The following is a 24525-nucleotide window of genomic DNA, read 5'->3' on the forward strand; positions in this document are numbered from 1 at the left end:
AGGCGAGGCCAGAGGGATCTGGGGGCAGGATAGCCAGCTGTCATCTCATTCATTATTACATGAATACTGACTGAATATCCATTCTGTGCATGGCGTCGTTTGGCAAGTGTGGAGTTGATCCAGTCCCTATCCTTAAGAGACATCCACGGCTTCAGTTTACCAAAAGGACAGAGAGGGTAAAAACACACGCAACATCTAGGGATTATGTGTGTTGAAAGACTGACATACCCACAAGCTCTTAGATAGCCATATAGAAAATAGATATAGAAAAGGCAAAGATGGGTTAGAAGGTGAGTAATCAGGCATCGAACTTACTTTTAAGGCACATTTTTGCCCAGTTTCCTTGTGGTAGCACTCCAGGACCTTCCCGTTGACCCCCAAGCCCAGAACCTTTTTGGTCAGCTTGTAGTCATCAGTCACTGCGTATTTTTTCATTTCCCCCTTAAAATGGGTTGCCCCACAGGGCATGGTCTTGGCACTCTCCTTGGCTTCCCCACCTTGCTCTCCAGGTCCTGGGTCTCCAGTCTGTTGTGGCTGCTCTTCCATCTCTTCGTCGGGATCCATATCAAGGAGGGGGTATGGCCTTTAGATAGGGCCACCGGTTTCTTTACCTTGCAGGCAACAGGTGAGAGAGGGAAAGCTGGCTAATGGGTCATGGGCAGGCCGACTCTGCCTATCGCCTAAAGGGAAGAGGGAAGGAAAAAAACAAAACAGAGCTCTTGGGCAAGCTGTCCAGACTGAGAAAACAAAAGAAATATCTAAGTTGAACTCGGGAGAGTGAAACAGAGGTAAGCAGTCGTGGGGAAAGGAGATCAAGGGTGGGAACTAAAAGGGACAAAGGGGAGTTTGGGTGGGAACTGTGACGGAGAAACCAGTGGATGCCGGAGATGGGGGGAAAGAGGGGCGGGGAAGAAAGCCAGATGTGTCTGAGGTTAGAAGAGTCGAGGAAGTAGAAGATGTTATGGTGGGGAGGGGGATGACCATCCCTAAGGATCGGGAACGGGGTGTCGGGGGAAGGCGAAAAGGATCAGTGAGTCCCGGAGGAGAGCAGACACAGGGGAGTTGGAGTTCAACAAATGAGTGTAGGGGAGGGGGGGAATCGCCCGGCTGGAATGAGGTCGTGAGGCTTCGATACCTGGCTGAAGTGCGGAAGGGTCTTCGCGCAATGTAGCAGGTCGGACACCCGGGGCGGCAGCGGCTCCAACCGAGCCGGCGCTCTGCCCGGAGGAGCCACACCGCCCAGCCGCCCACCCACGTGACCCGGGCCGCACGTCATCCAAACTTTCGGCTCCGCAAGGTCAGCCCTTAAAGGGACAGGCTGGGGCCGGCCCCATTAGATCGGAGCGGGGGGCGAAGAACGGGGCCGGGGGGCAGGGAGCAGACTCGTCGTCCCCCACCCAAGGAAGAACTGGGGGGCAATCATTTCTGGGGGAGGGAGGGAAAACTGGGCGATGCCGCCAAGCAAGGGTGAGGAGGCCAGTCAACGATCGTCGAAAGGCGCACTCACTCCCTTAGGGAATTAGGCGGAGAGGAATAGGGGACAAAAGGTGGGGTTGGGTCAGGTCCGGTGACGGACGGATTTCCCGTGGGAGGGAGGTGGCCAGACCTCATCTAGGACCATTCATTCATTCGTTCGATAGTATTTATTGAGCGCTTACTATGTGCAGAGCACTGGACTAAGCGCTCGGAATGGACAAATCGGGAACAGATACAGTCCCTGCCCTTTGACGGGCTCACAGTCTGATCGGGGGAGACGGACGGACAAGCCCAGAGACAAAGCTACCCGGGGTTGGACTCCATGCCTCGCGGAGGGGTTCCGACTTGGTTGCCCCCAACCACCTCAAAGCCAGTTCCTTCCCCCGCCCCGCTCTTCTGATCCCTCTTCCCCACTCCCACTTTTCGGCCGGGGCTACCGCCGGCCACATAAGTGGCCACTGGCTGCCATCCGATGGCCATCGGTGGCACCTACAGCCACTGATTCCCTGGAGTGATCTGCGGAAACCACATCTAATCCTCGGATGCAATCGGCTTTGTACTTAACTTCTCTGAGCATGAGAAAGGGCTGGCAGCCATCCCCTCGGCTCAAATCAATTTTCCGTTCATTAGCCCGTAAAGCGACTACTCCACGGCTTACCTTCACACCAATTATTAAATAGTGCCTTGGTTATTGAATAACATCAGCCTGTTACCACGTCTACATCTTCCTGCCGTAGCGAGTTATGCATGCGAGAGGTCTTCGCCGATCGATCGATCGTATTATCGAGCGCTCCGTACTAAGCGCTTCGAAGAGTAATAATAATAATTATGGTATTTGTTAAGCGCTTACTTTGTGTCCAGCGTGGCTCAGTGGAAAGAGCCCGGGCTTGGGAGTCAGAGGTCATGGGTTCGAATCCCGACTCTGCCACTTGGCGGCTGGGTGACTGGGGGCGAGTCACTTCACTTCTCTGTGCCTCAGTTACCTCATCTGTAAAATGGGGGTTAACCGTGAGCCTCACGTGGGACGACCTGATTACCCTGTATCTCCCCCAGCGCTTAGAACAGTGCTCTCCACACAGTAAGCGCTCAACAAATACCAACATTATTATTCTAAGCGCTGGGATAGATACAAGGCAATCAGGTTGCCCCACAGGGGGCTCACAGTCTTAATCCCCATTTTACAGATGAGGTAACAGGCACAGAGAAGTTAAGCGACTTGCCCTAGGTCACACAGCAGACCAGCGGCAGAGCCCGGATTAGAACAATACAACAGAGTTGGTAGACTCGTTCCCTGCCCACAAGGAGCTCACAGTCTAGAGGAAGAGACGGACCTTAAAATCAATTTCGAATATGTACATAAGTGCTGTGGGGCTGAGAGTGAGGTGACATGACATCCTCTCCTGTGTCTTCTCCAGGGCTCGCTTCCGACATTTGGCCAAGCTGACGCTGGGAAAAATGATGCCATATGGAAATCCATTAGAACCTGGAATTTAGAGGGTTTCTCCAGAAACTCCCCCACTCCTGTCTTGCTCCCAGGGCTCCCCTCCTGTTCATAAAGGCACCTCGTTCGACTCGGATTGGGTGTCCCCCTCCCATTATGTGATCATCCCCCCCGAGGTCATTGCCTGAGGTCATTTACTATTTGAGGCCTGTCCTGGTGCTCCATAAGAACCTTTTCGTAACTTTTACTCTGAGAATGTACCTTTCCATCTCTCAGTCATAGCAGTAATTGGATTATTCTTTTGAAAGATTATAGAATGGAGTGTGAAGAAAGTCTCTTCTACAAGCTTATCTTTCATCCGTGTACTTTTTCCCCCCTAGTGCCCAGCCCATAGTAAGGACTTAATAAATACTATTATCACTACTAATATGATGCAAAAAAAAGAATAAAGCAATTCAAAGGGGAGTTATTCTTTATTCCTTTTCAGAATCTCCACTGATTAAAAATGGTGTTGGTAGGTGGCCCAAACGAGGATATGAGTGGAGAACATTGAAAATTCTATTTGTACAATTGATGTCTGAAGTTATATTATCAAAGGCCTCCAATACACAACACATACCTGCATTGATGCTTCTAATTTCCTAAGTTCTTGCACATTTATAAACTGCAAGATTGTTCAAGAAAGAAGCAATGACTGAATACTCCTTTCCCACCTTCCTTTAATCAAATCAATTTTACAGGATGTCACCTAGCAGAAAAGCATTTGCCACTCACCAATCTGTTAATACTTTTAAACAGGCCAGATGTAAAGGACTAAATGTGCTTTGCTCTCTGCCTGGGTCTACTCAAGCTAAGTGTAAAAAGGATAGTTATTGGATTACTTAAACCTCACACCTCAAAACCTACCTCCTGCAGGAAGCACTTCTGAATTAACCCTATCTATTCTTCACCCACCAGCAGAATCCATTACTAAATCATTCCCCTCTATTCATTTTTCATACTACTGTATTCAGGGGACTAACTACGCGAATGTCTATCCTGTTTCCCTTTAACACTGAGAGCTTGTTCGGTGCTCCACAAAGACTTCAATAAACATCCCTTTTTTTAGGGCCGTGAGGATCTGCAATCTGATGGGTGGCTGAAGAGATACAAGGCTACACAGGCAATAATATCAATAATAATAACAGCAGCATTTGTTAAGCACTTACTATGGGGTAGATACAAGATCATCAGGTCCCATGAAGGGGCTCACAGTCCTTAGAGGCAGAATAGGTATTGAATCCCCATTTTGCAGATAAGGGAACTGAGGCACAGAGAAGTTAAGTGACTTACCCAAGGTCACACAGCAGGGAAGTGGCCAAGCCAGGATTAGAACCTAGGTTCTCCGACTCGCAGGCCCAGGCTCTTTCCACTAAGCCGTGCTGCTTCTCCAAACTTAACACACTGTAGTCATGTGTACAAGTCTTAAAGGACTCACTCATACCACAGCATCACTGAAGGATACAGATGGCTCCAGTCATCACAGACTAAGAAAGAATCATACAGAGGTGTCGACAATACTTGAGTGAGCTTCTTAATACTCCAACTGGTAATAATTAATAGTAACAATGGTTTTTATTAGCTGCTTACTATGTGCCAAGCACTGAACTGAGTACTGGGGAAGATACAAGGTAGTCAAGCCAAACACAATCAAAGTAGGGAAGAGTAGGATTCAATCCCCATTTTACAGATGAGGAAACTGAGGCACAGATAAGTTAAGTGATTTACCCAAGGTGACACAGCAGGCAAGTGGTGGAGCTGGGATTAGAATCCATATCCTCTGGCTCTTAGGCCCAGGCTCTTTCCACGAGGCCACACTGCTCTCAGTAGTAGGTCTAATGGTACTTTTTGAACACCTACTGAGTACCGTGCACTGTACTAAATGCTTGGGAGATTCAGCAAAAGCACAAGGCAGGTTCCATGCCCACAGAAATCTTATACTCTTGGAGACAGACATAGAATACCAAATACATACAAATATATTTATATATATACACACACACATAAGATCCTAGTGAGCAGGGATCATGTCTATCAACTCTATTGTACTCCCCCAAGTGCTTACTACAGTGCTCTATTAAATACCATGATGGGCTGATTGATTGTGCATACTACCAACTACCATTGAGGATGATGCTCCACAAAGAATTACCTGACTGCCAACATGTGAAGACATGGCTCTCCAACAACAGATGAAGTCTCCAGTGCAGAGCTATAAACAATTAGCAAGCTTCTGGATCTTCTTTAACATATCAATCAATAGTAGTCTAAGTATTCTACTTAGACTGTGAGCCCTATGTGAGACAGGGACTGTGTCCAGCCTAATTAACTCGTATCTTCCCCAGTTCTTAGAAGTGTTTGATATAGGAAGCTCTTAACAAATATCACAATAATAATAATAATAATAACTCTTTATTGACTGTCTACTGTGTACAGAAGACTATACTTAGCAAAGTACAATGGTACTGGTAGCCACAATCCCTGACAATAAGAAACCTTCAGTCTAATGGAGCAGACAGCAGGGAGTGTGTCTATATTGTACTTTTCCAATCCATTAGTACAGTGCTCTGCACACTGTAAGCACTCAATAAATATGATTGGCAGACAATTTAGACAGAGGAGAAAGAAGTGCATTCGTATACATAGCAGAGTATGAATATCTGGGTGTGCAACAGGAAGCTCCGAGTGCAAAATTGCTGAAACGAAAGCTGTAAGGCTCTACAACTTGTGGGGAAAAAAATCAATCATGGAAAGCTTCCTGGGGGATTTGGGATTTCAAAAAGGCTTTTAAGATAAGGAGAGCTGAGGACCTGTGGATTTGAAGGGGGTCTGGTGTGTGTTTGTGTGTACATACACACATCCACAAACACACTAGACAAACCTGACAAATCCTATACAAACAACTAGGGATCTGCATTAGTGACTCAAAATTGAAAGCAGTCGCTGAATTCCGTAATTTGCTATCACGCTGCACAGTAATGGAAGGATTCACTGACTGTCCTCTCTTGGCTCTCATCTCTCTGGCCGTTCATTCTCAGTCTCCTTCAATGGCTCCTCCTCCCCTTCCCACCCCCTGTGGGGGTCCCTCAAGGTTCAGTTCTCGGTCCCCTTCTATTCTCCATCTACATTCATTCCCTTGGAGAACTCATTCACTTCCACGGCCTCAACTACCTTCTCTCTGCGGATGATACCCAAATCTACATCTCCTCCCCTGATCTCTCTCTCCCGGCTCACACCTCCTCCTGCCTTCAAGACATGTCTACTTGGATGTTCTCCCGTCACCTCAAACTTAACATGTCCAGAACAGAGCTCCTTATCTTCCCACCCAAACACTGTCCTCTCCCATCACTGTAAACGGCACCACCATCCTTCCCGTCTCACAAGCCCATAACCTTGGCGTTATCCTTGACTCCTGTCTCTCATTCAACCCACATATCCAATCCATCTCCAAATCCTGTCGCTCTCACCTTCATAACATCGCTAAAATCCACCCTTTCCTCTCTATCAAAACTGCTACCACGTTAATCCAATTGCTCATCCTATCCCGTCTAGATTACAGCATCAGCCTCCTTTCTGACCTCCCAACCTCCTGCCTCTCCCTACTCCAATCCATACTTCACTCCGCTGCCCGGATTATAACCTTCAGGACATGTCATCCCCCTCCTCAAAAATCTCCAGGGGTTGCCTATCCACCTCTGTATCAAACAAAAACTCCTCACCTTTGGCTTTAAAGCACTCCATCACCTAGCCCTCTCCTACCTCACCTCGCTTCTCTCCTCCCACAACCCAATCCACACTTTTTGCTCCTCTAGTGCCGCTAACCTCCTCCCTGTGCCTCGATCTCGCCTGTCTCGCCGCCAACCCCTCGCCCACCTCTTACCTCTGGCCTGGAACGCCTTCCCTGCTCCAATCTGCCAGACAATTACTCTCCCCCCCTTCAAAGCCTTACTGAAGGCACATCTCCAAAAGGCCTTCCCAGACTAAGCCCCACTTTTCCTCATCTCCCACTCATCCTGACTTGTTCCCTTCGCTCTTCCCCCCTCTCCCCACCCCACAACACATATAATAATGTTGGTATTTGTTAAGAGCTTACTATGTACAGAGCACCGTTCTAAGCGCTGGGGTAGTTACAGGGTAATCAGGTTGTCCCCGTGAGGCTCACAGTTAATCTCCATTTTACAGATGAGGTAACTGAAGCACAGAGAAGTGAAGTGACTTGCCCACAGTCACACAGCTGATAAGTGGCAGAGCCGGGAGTCGAACCCATGACCTCTGACTCCCAAACTCAGGCTCTTTCCACTGAGCCACACTGCTTCCCCTTATATATGTGTCTGTAATTTGATTTATTTATATTGATGTCTCTCTGAATTGATGTCTGCCTCCCCCCCAACCCCCAGACTGTGAGCATGTTGTTGGGCAGGGATTGTCTCTGTTGCTGCACTGTACTTTCCCAAGCGCTTAGTACAGTGCTCTGCACACAGAAAGTGCTCAATAAATACGATCGAATGAATGAATGATAGGCAAAAAGGTAAGGCAACCTTCTAGGCTAGTAGATTCAAAGACAGAAGCACCAACACGACATCAAAATTAGACAGAATTTCTGGCATTCAGCAAAACTGTGCAGCAGTCACTGTAGCTGCAGATGTCACTGTGGACTCAGCCACCAAAAGCCTGAAATTCTGTTCCTCTAATCGCAGTGCCCTTCTGAACTTTTTTTAAATCTGTATGTTATCTCTTTGGTTTTTTTTATCTCTTCTCCCTCTTATATTGAGAAGCACCATGGCATAGTGGATAGAGTCAGGAGGTCATGGGTTCTAATTCCAGCTCTGCCACTTGTCTGCTGTGGAACCTTGGGCAAGTCACTTCACTTCTCTGGGCCTCAGTTACTTCATCTGTAAAATGGAGATTAAAACTGTGAACCCCAAGTGGGACTGGGATTGTATTTTACTCGATTTGCTTACATCCACCCCAGCTCTTAGTACAGTGCATGGCACTTAGTAAGTGCTTAACAGATACCCTCATTTAGATTGTAAACCCCATTTGAGACAGGGTCTGCGTCCCACCCGATTATTCATTCAATCATACTTATTGAGTGCTTACTGTGTGCTGAGCAATTATCTACCCTAGCACTACAGCGTGTGGCACATAGTAAGCACTTAAATACCACAATTAAGCAATGCAACTTTTCTTTCTCATATCTCTTTGGATGGTGGAATCCCACTCCAGGACTTGTCACTACCCATGGTTTTTCCCTTTGTCTATGTCTGGATTTGTGGAGATAAAATGCCTTATCTGTGTGTCTTCTTTTGCAGGCATGTGCTTCTTCCTTGCTTCTAGCTCCTTAGGTGACGATTCTCCTCTTTCTTTTCTCTCAGTCTTTGGGGAAGGGGTGCGTTTTTGTCTCTTCGGGGCCTCTCCTTGACTCTTCCTCCAGTCTTGTCTCTTGGATACTGGAGAAGAGCTGCCTCAATCTATAACCTGTGGAGCTGTTGTTACAGAAGGTGGCAGTCTAACACCACAGGATAATCCCTTCCTTTGTTGAAGGAGTTTAGCAGTCCAGCAGGATATCACTGGCCAAATTCATTTCTTCCCAAAGTGTTTGCGTCTTGGGGGGCTGCTTTTCTGAATTCACCAGGGGAGTAATCCCAATCCTCCCCAGTAATCCCCAGCCCTCTCCAGTTCCTGGTCATTGGCTTTCTTATCCCCTCTCCCCAGTCTTCAATTTCACCCTCTATTCCCCCTCAACACCCTCAATTTTCCCCTCTATTCTCTTTATTTTTTTTTAAACAACTCATAGCCAAGGTGGCTGGTGGGGTGAGGGACGCGGAGGAGAAGTCCCCTCTTCCCTCCCCAATCACAGTAGCATCCTGTAGAGAAGGGGCACCCTTTTGTCTGTCTCCCCCGATTAGACTGTAAACCCGTCAAAGGGCAGGGACTTGTCTCTGTTACCGATTTGTACATTCCAAGCGCTTAGTACAGTGCTCTGCACATAGTAAGCGTTCAATAAATACTACTGAATGAATGTAAGCCCGTCAATGGGCAGGGACTGTATCTGTTGCCGATTTGTACATTCCAAGCGCTTAGTACAGTGCTCTGCACATAGTAAGCGCTCAATACTACTGAATGAATGACTAAACACACACAAGCGTTACTTCTACATCCCTAAAACATCATTCTCCCCCTTTCTATTCACTATCAATTCACTGACCTCTCCCAGCCAAGGAATCAACAAGATTCTTCCCAAAAATGAAGACCTAGGGGCTCAGAGAAATAGATCTCAGTAAACCCAAAATCTTCACCCCTCTCGATGGGACCTGGGATCGCCGCGGAGGGAAGAGATGCTGAGCCCCCCAGAGGTCTAGGATCGCGCCTGAAGGAAGGGTCGCCCACTGCACGTTGGAGCCTGAGGACTGAGCAAAAGGGAGGGTGGTCGCGCCCCCAGCCCCCCAGCCTCGCTCACCAGGGGCCCGGGACTACCCAGGGGGAAGAGACCCTGGATCCCTCCCACTTTCAACGCAGCCGGGGCCTAGAACTGCACCTGGGGAATGGGGGACCCCAGCACCCCCATTTCCCCAGAGTAGCTCAGTGGAAAGAGCCCGGGCTTGGGAGTCAAAGTTCATGGGTTCGAATCCCGGCTCTGCCACTTGGCAGTTGTGTGACTGTGGGCAAGTCACTTCACTTCTCGGTGCCTCAGTCACCTCATCTGGAAAATGGGGATTAACTGTGAGCCTCACGTGGGGCAGCCTGATGACCCTGTATCTCCCCCAGCGCTGAGAAGAATGCTCTGCACATAGTAAGCGTTTAACAAATACCAACATTATTACTCCCCCCTTTCTCCACCCGTTCATCGAGGGCTTGGGTCTGCACGAGGAAGTAATCAGCAATTCCCCCACCCCTTCGTACACCGGGACCCGAACCCCCGCCAAAGAAGAAGGACGGCGACTCACGGAAGAGATAACAGCGTATCAACAGTCACCCATCAACAAGGAAAAACTTGATAGCGCTCCTCGCCCATTTCCTCCGGACAGTCTTTTTAATGACTCGTTAATCGCAGCTCCAGAATTTGTGGATTCCCCCCAAATGAGAACTGTTGAGTCACCACCACCTGCTAGAGAAACCTGCCACAGGCCACTGGGTCTTCAGATCAGCTGCTGCAGCTCCGGGCTTTCTTTCTCGGAGAAGTAGCGAAGCCTAAGTGAAAAAAGCAGGCCCTTGGGAGTCGGAGGCCATGGGTTCTAATCCCGGACTCCGCCACTTGTCTGCTGTGTGGCCTTGGGCACGGCATTTCACTTCTCTGTGCCTCAGTTACCTTATCTGTAAAATGGGGATTGAGACTGGGAGCCCTATGTGGTACAGGGACAGTGTCCCACCCGATTTGCTTGTATTGTATTTGTTGGTGTTTGTATTTGTTAAGCGCTATGTGCAGAGCACTGTTCTAAGCGCTGGGGTAGATACAGGGTCATCAGGTTGTCCCACGTGAGGCTCACAGTTAATCCCCATTTTCCAGATGAGGTAACTGAGGCACAGAGAAGTGAAGTGACTTGCCCACAGTCACACAGCTGACAAGTGGCAGAGCCGGGATTCGAAACCATGACCGAATCCACCCCAGCGCTTAGTATAGTGCCTGACACATAATAAGCGTTTAATAAATACCATTATTATTATTCTTTGCTGAGTAAATCTCAACCTCAGCCACTAAACATCTCTCCCTAGGGTACCGTGATACGTCCGGGGCGGGCGGGGGGAAGTGAATCGGTAGCGGGCGGTAATTAGCGCTCATTGATATCCCCTGTCAAGACCCGGACGGCTGGTAATTAACACCACTATTGTGACGCCCGAGGCTAAATTCACTTGCGAAGCCTGCACATTTAGGACCTATCAGATAAGGTAGGACTGAAAGATTCCCTTCTGCCTTTCCCTATGCCAAGTTGCAGGAAAATCCATGGCAGAGAGGAACCCCACAGTTTAATCTTTCATCTTCTCACTACGTGATTCCTGCCCTTAAATTCGTGCCTCTTAAAGATGTGGGTAACTCGGAGTTCTGTACGTGGCCGAGTAGTTACCCCCCTTGCTTAAGTAGCGTGGCTCTGTGGAAAAGATCCTGGGCTTCGGAGTCAGAGGTCAGGAGTTCGACTCCCGGCTCTGCCACTTGTCAGCTGTGTGACTGTGGGCGAGTCACTTCACCTCTCTGTGCCTCAGTTACCTCATCTGTAAAATGGGGATTAACTGTGAGTCTCACGTGGGACAACCTGATTACCCTGTATCTCCCCCAGCGCTTAGAACAGTGCTCTGCACATAGTAAGCGCTTAACAAATACCAACATTATTAAGCCTTTCCTCCTGCCTGCAACTCTCTCCCCACCCAATAGCCAGCAGGTCGCAACTCTCCCCATCTCCTCCCATCAGTAGTATTTCTTGAGACCTTATGTGCAGAGTACTGTACTAAGCGTTTGGGAAAGTACCACCCAACCTAATTAACAAGCACGTTCCCTTCCCATAAGGAGCTCGGAGGCTAGAGGGGAACTTATTCAATAGTATTTATTGAGCGCTTACTATGTGCAGAGCACTGCACGAAGCGCTTGGAGTGTACAGTTCGGCAACAGAGACGAATTACCTTCCCTCTCCACTCTCCATCCTATTTCGAGCAATCAGTAGTGTTTGATCGCTTGCATTGTACGTAAGTGCTCGGGAAAGTAAAATTGCTTATCTTTCCTTAGCTTCTGCGTCAACTACAGAGTCGAAACCTCACCGCCTAAGCATTTAGGTACTGCCCCCAGGGCACTTCTGTATAATATCGTAGCTTCCACTACCGTCCCCTGTTAGACTAAAATATTTGAGGGCAGGTATCGGGTCTACACCTCTATTATACTCTCCCCAACTCTTAGAGCGTTCTGCACGCAATAACGTTCAGTAAACGCCAGAGCTTAGTACAGAGCCTGACACACAGTAAACGCTTAACAAATACCATTAACGACAACTGTTGATTGTCATACCTCATCTGCTAGCTCGGAGACGTGCAGGTTTCCCACGTTAGCTTATCTTCGGCCTTGACAGCGTGTTGGGGGGGCTAATTACCACTCCACGTGCCGCACCACCCCGTGATACCGGCTTTGACAGTGGATATCAATTAGTGCTAATAGGGACCAATTATCACCTCCACCCGCTAGAGAGTCACTTCCCCCTGGAAGCATCTCCTTTCAGTCGTGGGGGAGTGTTACTTTTTTTAATGGTATTTGTAAAGAGCTTACATGTGCCAGACACTATACTAAGCGCCGGAGGAGATAAGCTAATCACTTTTGACAGAGTGAAGTAACTGTGGCAACTGAGGTACAGTGAAGTGACTTGCCTAAGGTCACACAGCAGACTAGTGGTGGAGGGTGAGAGTCAGAAGGATTGGGTTCTAACTCCAGCTCCGCCACTTGGCTGTTGTATGACCCTGGACAAGTCACTTTACTTCTCTATGTCTCAGTTACCTCATCTGCAAAATGAGGATTAAGACTGGGAGCACCAAATGGGACATGGACTACGTCCAACCTGATTATTTTATATCTACTCCAGGGCTTAGTACAGTGCCTGGCACATAGCGCTTAATAAATACAACAAAAAGTAACCTCCGATTCCCAGGCTTTGGCTCTTTCCACTAGGTCACGCTGCTTCTCTGCACGGGGGGAGTCGTCTTTTTAAGAACCAATTACACCGGCTGTGACAGAAAGCAGCGGCTACTTATTTTCTGGAATTGCAGTCAGTTGGAAGGAGGCGGCAGCGGAGCTAGGATCAACTCAGAGGGTACATGGTACCGAGGGTACATGGGGTATAGAGTTAAACCCCAACTGTGTGACCTTACACAGTCTCTTCGCCCCCCCGATCTTGCTCCTTCATCAGCCAGTCTCTACAGAGTAAAGAAGTTTAAAATTGCTACTGAACATGTCTGGCATCAGAAGGGGGGCGCGGGGAGGGCGTGCCAGGAGGCAGGAGCTGCAGACTCTCCCCAACGCCATCCCAGCTCTCTTGTGGTGCATGACCAGTGACCACTGGGGAAGCTTGATTACAGCCGCCATCTTCCTAATGTCCCAAGAGTTGGCCATGGTGAGGACAAGAGGTGAGTAATTGCTATTTGAAGTGACATCCATTTTAGAACACACACTGCTGGGTGGTGGCTAGCCCATCAATGCTGGGGTCCAGGGACTGCATTCCTTAAAGCTCCTGCGCTGAATCTGGTTTTCACAGTGGGTCGAGTTGGTGGAGAAGACATGAAGGCAGTGGTTGTGTACAACCTGTTTTGGAAGTTTGGACAGGAATGTGAGCAAGGATCCAGATAAAATTTTTAGGGTGCTTTTTTTTGTTTGTTTTAGTATAAGGGACACGGGTATAGATTAAGGTAGAAGGGAAGAAACTTTCCAAAAGTGAGAGGTTGAAGATGGTGGTAAGGAAGAGATGGAGCAAGTGATTTTTAAGATGCATGAGGTACTGGGGTCAAAGTTACAGGTGGAGGAAATGGGTTTAGAGAGCTGGTGAGAAACATCCTTCTTGGGGAGAGTTGAGAAAAAAGGATAAAGGATAGTATGAGGAGGAGGTAGAAGCAGCGTGGCTCAGTGGAAAGAGCACGGGCTTTGGAGTCAGGGCTCATGAGTTCGAATCCCAGCTCTGCCACTTGTCGGCTGTGTGACTGTGGGCAAGTCACTTAACTTCTCTGTGCCTCAGTTCCCTCATCTGTAAAATGGGGATTAAGACTGTGAGCCCCACGTGGGACAACCTGATTCCCCTATGTCTACCCCAGCGCTTAGAACAGTGCTCGGCACATAGTAAGCGCTTAACAAATACCAACATTATTAGATTTACGTTGGACAGGGGGATGGCATTCCCATCTTCTCATCCCTCTTTATCCCAAGAGGGCCATTTCAAATACCATAACTGATGATGCCTCAGAGCTCTGGCTGTTAATTGGCAAATTTGGTTCTAGGGGGGACTGAAGGAGTTTCTCCTGAGTGAGGCTGAAGGTATCAGGAGCCTAGAATTCCAGGCTTTTAACAGAATGGGGCGACCCTTGCAAGGAAGGAGCATACACAGAAGAAGCTTGGCCTAGTAGAAAGAGCTCGGGCCTGGGAGTCAGAGGTCCTAGGTTCTAATCCCGGATCTGCCACGTCTGCTGTGTGACCTTGGGCAAGTCACTTCACTTCTCAGTGCCTCAGTTACCTCATCTTAAAATGGGGATGAAGACTGTGAGCCTGCTGTGGGACAGGGACTGTGTCCAACCTGACTGCCTTGTATCTCCCCCTGCGCTTAGAACAGTACTTGGCACACAGAAAGCGCTTGACAAGTACCATTATTATTATTATTGAGCAAGAAAGAGATTCGCACCTTGTCTCAGTATCTTCAACGGCCAACCAGGCCCTGGAGCAACCAGTAGGAGTTGGAAAGGCCCCCAAAAGGGTTCCGGCTGGTCATTTGCTAGGAAAATCGGACTCCGGAGAAAAGTGACCCTATATAGCCCAATCCTGGCTAGTCTGTCCACACTATCTGGAGTTGCATCGGACGAGCATCATGCGGATCGTAAACCAACAGGGCGCGCCATTTCCCATGCAATCTCACGACCTCCGTGCACCGCAAAACTTTTCTTTACTCTCTAAGGTCTTTCCCTCCCGCCCCATTCTTGGGCTACGCGTTTCGTTTGGTTTTTTTTTTTTTCCTCCTTTAACAAACAGCTTTCCCAGGACATCTGCCCCAGGAGTTGAGCGCTGGGCTCCACCCCCGCCCCCTCCCTCCTCCTAGAGAAGCAGCGTGGCTCAGTGGAAGGAGCACGGGCTTGGGAGTCAGAAGTCACAGGTTCGAATCCCGGCTCTGCCACTTTTCCCGCTGTGTGACTTTGGGCAACCTCTCTGTGCCTCAGTCAGAAAATGGGGACTGTGAGCCTCACGTGGGACAACCTGATTTTCCTGTATCTACCCCAGCGCTTAAAACAGTGCTCTGCACATAGTAAGCGCTTAACAAATATCATTATTCTTTTCTGTGCCCTTCTCCCCGGCTCTCAATGTGGGAACGTGGGGGTGGAAGGGTCCGGCCTGCACGCTGCTTGTGCGGAGCAAAGTCCCGAGGCTAAACTCGTCGGTTTCCCCCCCCGCCCCGGGGGTGGGGTCTGAGCCCGAACTGTCCGACCCTCTCCCACCCTCTGCGGAGCGCTCAGCCCCGCCCAGTCCTGCCGCCTCCGCTTGCCATTGGTCGAGGTAACCGACGGGGCGGTGGGAGTCTGGGGACTCCGGGGACCCGAGCCAGGTTTGGGAGGGGGCGGCGGGGGTTGGGAGAGCCACGGCCTTGGGAGATTATCCATTCTCCTTCCCGGCTCCATCCCGAGTACCATCTCCTCCCCAAGCATCTCTGGCAAAAGAGGGAAGACGACCGAGTCTTCGCGGCCAACATTTCCCAAGGGGTCTGTGCCCCGGTGGGTTAAGTAGGGGGCAGAAACTTTGTAAGCCCACCCCCCCAACCCCTTTTAGCGTTCAAACTGACCGCTCTCCTAATGGTTTGCTGTCGACGAATGCGTTGCTCATAGGAGAAATCGACTTCAGGCAGGAGGCGAGCTGCAGCCTGGTCCCGGTGCGCGGATGAAAGTGCAGAAGAAGCTGTCTCGGGAAAGAACAGGTACAGAAGTCCAGAGGGACACCCTGGTTCGACTCTCTGGCACTGCCCCCGGGGGCGGGCTTGGGGTGAGGGAGGCAGAGATGGTTGGACCCAGTGGGAGATGTTTACATTTTCTCCACAGGCTTCTTGTTGCCTGGCATTCACTGGAAACGTCCTAAAGCGGTGCCCCCGCCCGTCAGTTTCTTTCTCTCCCTCTCTCTCCAGTCCCTTTGTGGGCAGTCTCTTCTCTCTATAAACTTGGCGTAGATATTAGTTCTCAGTTGATTCCCAGAGCAGATGAAAGTGGAGTATGTGGTTTCTGTTTGTGTTTTTCTCTGATGAGCCCTTCTGACAAATGTTCATTCTCTGGTTGATGTTTTACCCTCAGCTCACAGATCTGTTTTTTTTTTCCAAAACTTGGAATTGTTTGATGCTTTCCTTCCTCTAGTTCCCATCTAATCTGATGGTGCAGGTCTCCTCCCGGAGAAGAGAAACTGGAGGGCCACCTAGTACCCAAGAAAGGGATCAGATACAACAGTCTAGTCTATATGCCCAGCACGGCTCTGGATCTTTCCTCATTATCATTATTGTTGTAATTAAGTGTTTACTATGGGTCAAGCACCGTTCTAAGTACGGGGGTAGATACAAATTAATCAGGTGGGACACAAGTCCCTGTCCGTGGAACAGTTTAACTCGGAGGGAAATGCCCACAGATTATGGGAGAGTTGGTGAGGAGACCTGTTCAAACCACAAATTTTCTGATTGTGTTTTTTAAATCTGATATTCAGTGACATTTACTGAGCACTTTCTATATGCAAAGCACTGTACTTAGCCCTTGGGAGAGTAAAACAGAAGTAGCAGACACATTCCTTGCTCCCAACTGATAGAGTGGACCAGGTAAAATTTGTGCCCAGGGTGAAAGGAGTATGGACTAGTGGGAAGAGCCAGGACTGAGAGTCAGAGGACCTGGCTTCTAATCCCAGCTCTGCTACTTGCCTGCTGTGTGACTTGGGTGCTTCAGTCCCCTCATCTGGAAAGATGGGGGTTAAATTCCTGTTCTCCTTCTCCCTTAGACCGTGAACCCCTGTGGGAAAGGAATCATGTCCAATTTGATTGCATTGTATCTACCCCAGTGCTTGGCACATAGTAAGTGTTTAACAAATAGTAGCTCTTCTCCCTACTAGGACTACGCTCTGCACTCACCCTCAACCTGCTCTTCTTGTGGCCTGTCCAAGAGTGGAGGGAAGAAGAGGCTACAGGTGGTGGAGTTCCAGCCCAGTTTAGCCTTCCCCTGACAAAGCTCCCACAGTGCAGAGAAATGAAAGGGGCCGGCCTACGGCCCCTTCAGGACTCAGGGAGGGTACCTGGGGGGCAGTTCCCTGGGGACTGCAGCTGGCACAGTCTGAAGGGTCGCCCTTGCATCGAACTCTCGATCCCCATGGCTGCTGCCGCGGACAACCCTGGAGGGAATGAGTCCCAGAATGATGACCAGAAAGTGCAGGGCAAGGCCACGGAGCCAGGGCTGTGAGACTGCAGTCCTGGATAACTGACAGCTTGGGCCTTCCCTCTGGGCCAGCCAGGGACCTATCCCTTAATTCTGCTGCTGTGGCAGCTCTTGGGAGGAGGAAGGGCCAGGGAATATGGTTGACCACTAGCCTGATGGAGGGAGTGTTCTTCCTCTACCCTCTCTCAACTACACCCTCAGCAGCTGTCCTCATTTCCCCATCTCTGTTTTGCTCAGGTCCCTGGGATTTTTGTCTTGGAATGTCTTGCTTTTCTTCTTAAGAATTATTCAACCAGAGAGCTGGCAGGCTCATTCATAAGCAAGTATGGCCTAGAGGAGAAGCAGTGTGACCCAATGGAAAGAGCATGGGCCTGGGAGTTCAGAAAGACCTGGGTTCTAATCCCAACTCTGCCACTTGTCTGTTGTGTGACCTTGGGCAAGTCACTTAACTTCTGTGCCTCACATTACCTCATTTGTAAAATGGGGATTGAGACTGTGAGCCCCATGTGGGACAAGGACTGTGTCCAACCTGATTAATTTATATATAGCCCACAGTTAGTGCAGTGCCTGGCACATAGAACTTAACACATTCCATAAAAAAGCATGCCTAAGGGCACTTGTTGATTAAAGAGAGATTCAAGGAAAAACTATTTTGTATAGCTTTTCTACTTCAGGCATACATGTTTTTTTCTGTTTCACCTCCAGGAAATCCAAAGTACCAATTCAGTAGAAGTTTCTGGGAAAATATGGTGGGTATTTCAAGGGAGTGAAATTTTTCAAGAAAACAAAGGCAAGCATTTGGGTAGCCAACTCCCCTCTAAAACATTGGGTGCTAAGGAGAGAACAATTCTAAACTGTGCCCAGAAGTAGTGTGTTAAGTTTCTTTTCTATGGCCTGCCCCCATTTCCCTCCTCTGTCATTGTAGCTAATGAATGTTTTTCTAGCATGGGCCAACTGATCCTGGGTCCTCATTTATATGGCAAGAGTGACCAGCTGGTCTATAATAATAATGATGGTATTTAATTGTTTTCTATGTGCCAGACACTGTACTAAGCGCTGGGGTAGTTACAAGCTAATCAGATGGGACACAGTCCCTGCCCCACATGGAGCTCACAATCTCAATTCCCATTTTACAGATAAAGTAACTGGAAAAACAGGAAAGTTAAGTGACCTGCCCAAGGTCACACAGCAGACGAGTAGTAGAGTAGAGATTAGAGTCCTTCTGACTCTAAGGCCTATGCTCTATCCACTAGGCCATGCTGTTTCTCTTCAAGAGCGGTAGAGCTTTTCCTATCCTTTATCACCTCAGCCCCATGCTGTTTCAGGAACTGTTTTGCCTTCTTCCTTCAAGGATGATTTGAACTTTCCTTAAAGACCCATTCAGATTTTGGTCTTGCCTTGAGCGTGATAGTTCGCATTACAACTGAATCTCCTCCTCTAGTCAGGCTGGAGGAAAGCAGCCAGGGGGCCTGTGTAATCTGGGTACTACTCTAATGTAACAGAAAGGAAAGGTTTTTTGGAATGAGGGGGCTGGCTGGGAGATGGCATAAATGGGCAAAGCCACTATTGAGGTTCAGGGGATGCTCAACAAGTGGGAATCCACACCTGATCTCCAAACTGCATTTCTACTGAAGCCTGGCTAACTAGAATTGAATGCAATTTCTTCTACACGTTTATGGCTATTATCTTTAGTGCAGCTATGTCCAACTCCTACCCGTGAGTGGGCCCCATAATCACTTAATACAGTCATATTCAGGCTACAATTGTTAAAAACCTATAAATTGCCAATAGGTTCTTTATAATATAACTCTGACAATAAGTAATGATTAAGTATATGCTGCTTATAATATATAAAATCAGAACGATGGCAATTAGATGGATAGCACTATATTCATTTCTTGCAGCTGTTAGTGGGTGGGGCCTCTTTGAGGAAAGGGACAGGGGTCTAAGAGGAGCAGATAAAGAGGGAAATGTGAACAGTCAGTGAGCTTCATGAGGGATAGGGACTGTGTCCAATCTAATTAACTTGTATTTACCCCAGTGCTTAGAACAGTTTTTGACACATAGTAAGTGCTTAAGAAATATGATTTAAAAAAAAAAAAGCAGGAGGGGCACAGAGAGAGATGGTGAGACAGTCATACAGACAGGGATAGAGTGTAAGGAGAGTTCTGCCCCCCATGCAGGAAGTCCAGCCAGCCACTCTCTTCCAAATCTTAAAAAGTATCAATTAAAAAGATATACACTAAGCAGGCATGTCAAATTCACAGTCCATTTTTAGATGGGATGTGACTTGTGCAGGACAGTCAGGGAAGTGGGAAGAGAGTCCGGGACTTGCTTCACACCAGAAGGGTTGCTGCTGCCATCACTGCCAGGAGCTGCTCTCTGTGGTTTCCAGTGTGGGATAATTGCATGAAGAGTGCCACCTCACCATGCCACCCCACAGCGTAGTCCCCAGCTCAAAGCCAGAAGTAGAGGCAGTGGCCTTTCCAATCCAGAGACAGAGCAAGAGTCTCTGTGTGTTTCTGTTTGGGTGTCCTGCTGTGGCCAGTTGACTATCCCAAAGGGAAGATTCTGTGGGTAAATATCTGTTTGTTTGTGTGTGTTTGTTCTCTATCTCTTCCTTCCCCTCCACCCACCCTCCACCATGGGCCAACTAAGCGAAGGTCCTCATTCCTATTCAACCAGCAATACTAGTAGAAGATCCTTGTCCAAGCCCTTAGGTAAATGACTGTGATGTTTGCTTAGCTAAGAAAAAAGGAGGGTAATCTTGTTTGCTTGATCTGACATTTATTAAACACTTATAGTATACGAAACCCTACTAAATGCTGGAAAAGTTACAAGGATTCAGGGAAGCCAACTTTTCATTTTGAGTGCAGGGATGAGCTTGAGGTATACAGCACTAAGGAAGTGGAGCAAAGAGCCAGAGGGAGAAGTGAATAAACAAGGAGGAGAGGGCTTGGGTAGAAAGGAAGAGGAAGAGAAGAATTAATTTTCACTATCCCATATTGTCATACCTTTTTGCATTTACTGCTATATGTATATATCAATTTTTGTACACTGGTGTTAATATTTATTGACCATCCACTGGATGCAATGCACTGTACTGAGTATGTGGGAGGAATAAAACAAGGAAGTGACACATTCCCTGCCCACAAGGAGCTAACACTGAAACAGGGAGAGTAAAGTAAAAATATTTTACAAATGGAGTAGTCAAAATGAATAATATATAGTTGAAAAAACATATAGACAAAAATACTGAGGCTAGATATAAAGTATGTGCTAGAAGTGGCTGATGGGTTTATACAGTTTAGAGTGGTGGGAATTAATTGGAGATGGGAAGCTTCACACTCTCTCCCTGTGGGAAGGAAAGGCTGGCTTCCGACCCTGGGCCCCAACTCCTGGTTTTGGAGAGAGCTTCTGGGGATTGGTTGATGACAATCCAGTTTTACCATGGCCAGTGTTACTGCTACCTCACAAACATTTTGGCCACTGCTGCACTTGAATTGGCTTTGATGTCTCTTGTTAATGGGGCACGATCCTTTAAACTGAAGTGTTTTCAGTTTTTCATCCCAACCACCCCCCACCCCCCCATCTGTGCTGCTCCCTCCGATCCTTTATTTTTCCAAAACAGGTGGGTGAAATTCAGCCCCGGCTGAGATGAGAGACACTGGAACAGGAGAGATTCTGGAACAACTGTTCACGTTTCTTCTCTCCACCAAACTGATGGACTGAAAAGGAGCAAAATACCTTTGTAAACTGAAGGGGTGCTGGTAGAGGGACTCCCTCAGAGGGACTGGTTTCTGTGAATGCGTGCCTCCCCACCTCAGCCACAAGTGGCAAGGGTCGTAACACAACCCTGTCCATGTGACAACTGGACAAAGGGGCTCATTGTGCTGGGCTGGCTGGCATTTCGTCTGCCCTGGCCCACAGGCCCCCTGAGCCTGCTAACACGGGATGGAACTTGGACTCTAGAAGCAGACGCGCATTAAAAGTTTTAAGAAGGTGGGGGTTGGGGGGTGGAAGATGACCAAGGCCTTCCTGGGTCAACCATTTCCCAACAGTGGGTCATGGATAGAATCTGCTGGGGGCAGGAAAAGCAGGTAGGTGGAAGTCTTGGGTCCTGCCCTGAAATCAGAGATAGGCAAGACTATTAATTGTTCAATTAGTCCATTGTATTTATTGTTTACTGTGTGCAGAGCACTGTACGAAGCACTTGGGAAAGCACAATCCCACAGAGTTGGTAGATTCGTTCCCTGCTCACAACAAGCTTATGGTCTATTCATTCAATCATATTTATTGAGCACTTACTGTGTGCAAAGCTAGAGACAGTAGCAGTAGAGACTATTAGAACCATCATGCCACTTCTAAACCATTATTGGATTGTAACCTGGAAAGGCCATTTGTTTTTCCTTTTTGCAGGTTTTCAAAATAACCCTAGATCTCCCACCCTGGGCAGCTAAAGGCACATTTTTTTAATAGTATTTGTTAAGCACTTAGTATGTGCCAGGCACTGTACTAAGCGCTGGGGTAGGTACAAGATCATCAGATTAGACAAGGTTCCTATAGAAGATCATCAAATTGGACACAGTTCCTATCCCATTTGGGGCTCACATTTCACATGAGGAAACTGAGGTCCAGAGAAGTGAAGTGACTTGTCCAAGGTCACACAGCAGACAAGTGGAGCGGAATTAGAACCCAGGTCCTTCTGACCCCCAGGCCTGTGCTTTATCCACTAGGCCACTCTCTCTCTCTGTCCTTTTTTTTTTTTTCATTTTTACTTCCTTTCTTTTGGTGGCTACCCAAACCGGATGCCCGATTGGAGCTTCTTCCTGCTTTCCACTCCGATAAGTATTTGGATAGGTCTGGCATCCCCATGTAGGGTTTTCCGATGCCAAAAGTGCTGATTCACATACCGAAGCCAGAGAAAGTAATCCCTTAGTCCTGTTATTTGTACTCTTCTGGATGGAATCCCTGGTTGGGGTGAGGAGAGAGGAACTGAGAGTTCTGCCTCAGTGCTATATCCTAGTTCCTTGAGCAAGAAGGGCAAAGGAGAATCTGAGGATCCCCATGATTTGTTGCAGGAACAAATCCCTAATTTATAGAGCAAATCCACACCCTTGCCCTCAGATCATCCAAGGTTTCTAGTGTAAGGGATTTCCAATTTTCCCCTCTCAATGAACCAACTACTCCCCCAATTTGAATGAATTCTTCAGGAAAAACATGTCCTAACACAGAGAAGCAGACTGCCTTAGTGGAAAGAGGGGACCTGGATTCTAATCCTGGCTCTCCCACCTGTTGTGTAACTTTGTACAAGTCTCTTAACTTCTCAGGGCCTCGGTTACCTCGTCTGTAAAATGGGGATTCAATGCCTACACTCCCTCAACTTAGACTGTGAGTCCTGTGTGGGAGAGGGACTATGCCTGACTTGGCTGTTTAGTGTAGTGGTTGGTATGTAGTAAACTCTTAACAAATATTATCATTATTATATCATCAGTGTATCTTTTGAGTCCCTGTGTATCGGGTGGGTAGAAACGTACCACAGAGGTAAAAGGTCTGGCCCCCACCCTTAAGAAGCTTATAATCATATGGCTAAGCAGTGTCCTACAAAAACTGCTTTTCTCCTCCTTCTCTGTCTAGAAGCTGTGGTTCCCTACAGCTGTTTTGGTGTCCCTGGGTTATAAGATGATTTTAACAATTTTAATGAAGTGAGGAACAGATGATCAAAAAGGTGAACTTCTGCCTTTCTATATTTTATTTCATCCTAATTGAATGATGGGCTTTACTATTAAAGAAATCTGCAAAGAGAAAAAGGGAGAGGATGAAAGAAGTGTTCCTACTACATGTCAAATAATGTCCTTAGCACTGGGGTAGATACAAATAACCAGATTGGACACAGTCTGTGACCATAAAGGATAAGAGGGAAAACAGACATTGAATCCCCATTTTGCAGATGAGGAAACTGAGGCACAGGGAATTGAAATGACTTACCCAATGTCCCACAGCAGGCAAGAGGCAGAACCAGGATTAGAGCTCAGATCCTTCTGACTTCCAGACCCATGTTCTTTCCACTAGGCCAGTAAGGGTCTTTGCGACTGGCAATGGCGCCCCCCGACTCCCTCCCCCCCCCCCCCCCCAGCCAAAAGAAGTGAAAATAATAAATCTGGCTGTTGAGTCTCAAATCTCAAATTATGGCCTTTCCACACCTCAATTCACCAAATCTTTTAAAAAAAAACAAAAAACTCTCTGATATTTGTCATTTCAGCATTAGTGCTGATTCTGTGCCTAAGGAATACTGAGGCACCCTTGGACCTCAGTTCTGTCGACTCAACTGCAGCTTCTCTGTGCAGCCTCAAGAATTGAGTCTGACACCAAGCCCTTCCTGTGACACAGAGAAAACAGCTCAAGCTCCCTGGCCCTTGAATTCTCTTGCTGAGAGACAGGTTGATGATGACTATCTGTTTACTCCCTGAGGTATGGCACTTTGGCAAAGGTGCTAATGAATTCAAGGCCAGCATCCAAAGGGAAGAGGAAGGGAAAGCAAAGGGTCTGGATAATCAGAACTTGAGTGATCAGGCACTGAGCCCCCCTCCCCCCCCCGTTCACTTTCCAGTGGCCTACACCGAGTTTGAGGCCTCGTACTCCCAGTTGGCGTGAAAACAGTGCGTTGAACAATGAACCCGTTACTGAACTGGGGCCAAGAGTGGTAGGATTATCAACCAAGCGATTTCTTCCACTGGTAAGGGAAACCCCTTCCTTTAGAGGAGGATTACTGTGACAGGGTCCAGCTGAATGATTTAGATGAACAAAAGCTTCCCAACTGTGCAATTGAACTAGACAGTCTGCTTTTATTCTGTGGGAGACAGCCCCCAAGCAAAGCCTTTTCCTTCCCCAGGTTTAAGCACCATTTAATCAATCTTATTTATTGAATACATACTATGTGGAGAGCACTGTACTAAGCACCTGGGAGAGTGCAATATAATTAGTGGGCATGATCCCTGCTCTTAAGGAATTTAGCAGGAAAGATAGACTCTAGAACAATTTACAAGCAGGTATAGAAGAATGGATAGATGCAGATGTTGTGTGGTAAGAACGGTCAGGATTTCATCAATCAAATAGTATTTGATGAGCACCTACTGTGTGCGGAGCATTATACTAAGTGCTTGGGAGACTACAATAGAATTGGTAGACAGGATCTCTGCCCTCGAGCTCACTAGTGGGAAAGACAGACACTAAAATAGAGATAGAAGGAAGCAATAGAATATAAAGATATGTACGTAAAAGTTATAGGGAAATGCTTAGCTGTTGGGGGATATAAAGTGGGAGATTAGAAATTAATTGGGGAAGTCTTCTGGAGGAGATGTGATTTCAGATGGGTTTTGAAGATGGGGAAAACTGTGGTCTTTCAACACTGGATCATTCCCTGTTCCTGGAAACAGTAGCATTTTTTTCTG

General features: G+C 47.8%; 2 protein-coding genes across 3 annotated transcripts in view; one reads left to right on the forward strand and one right to left on the reverse strand.

Annotated features, from left to right (window-relative positions):
- Positions 1-15520, reverse strand: part of MAPKAPK3 (MAPK activated protein kinase 3) — a 119069-nt gene extending 103549 nt beyond the window's left edge. The window contains exons 1-2 of one of the 2 annotated variants that reach the window (XM_029053409.2): positions 15460-15520; positions 316-680 (exon numbers count right to left, since the gene is read on the reverse strand). In XM_029053409.2, coding sequence (XP_028909242.1) covers positions 316-564 — 249 coding nt within the window. In that variant the 5' untranslated portion in view covers positions 565-680; positions 15460-15520. Of the gene's footprint in view, positions 1-315; positions 681-1135; positions 1238-15459 lie in introns of those variants that run through there. The other variant, XM_029053408.2, reaches the window with a different exon arrangement.
- Positions 15519-24525, forward strand: part of MEGF10 (multiple EGF like domains 10) — a 110339-nt gene continuing 101332 nt past the window's right edge. The window contains exon 1 of the mRNA XM_029053407.1: positions 15519-15591. Coding sequence (XP_028909240.1) covers positions 15555-15591 — 37 coding nt within the window. The 5' untranslated portion in view covers positions 15519-15554. The remainder of the gene's footprint in view (positions 15592-24525) is intronic.

The sequence above is a fragment of the Ornithorhynchus anatinus genome, chromosome X2 (genome assembly GCF_004115215.2).
Source record: "Ornithorhynchus anatinus isolate Pmale09 chromosome X2, mOrnAna1.pri.v4, whole genome shotgun sequence".
Lineage (NCBI taxonomy): Eukaryota > Metazoa > Chordata > Mammalia > Monotremata > Ornithorhynchidae > Ornithorhynchus > Ornithorhynchus anatinus.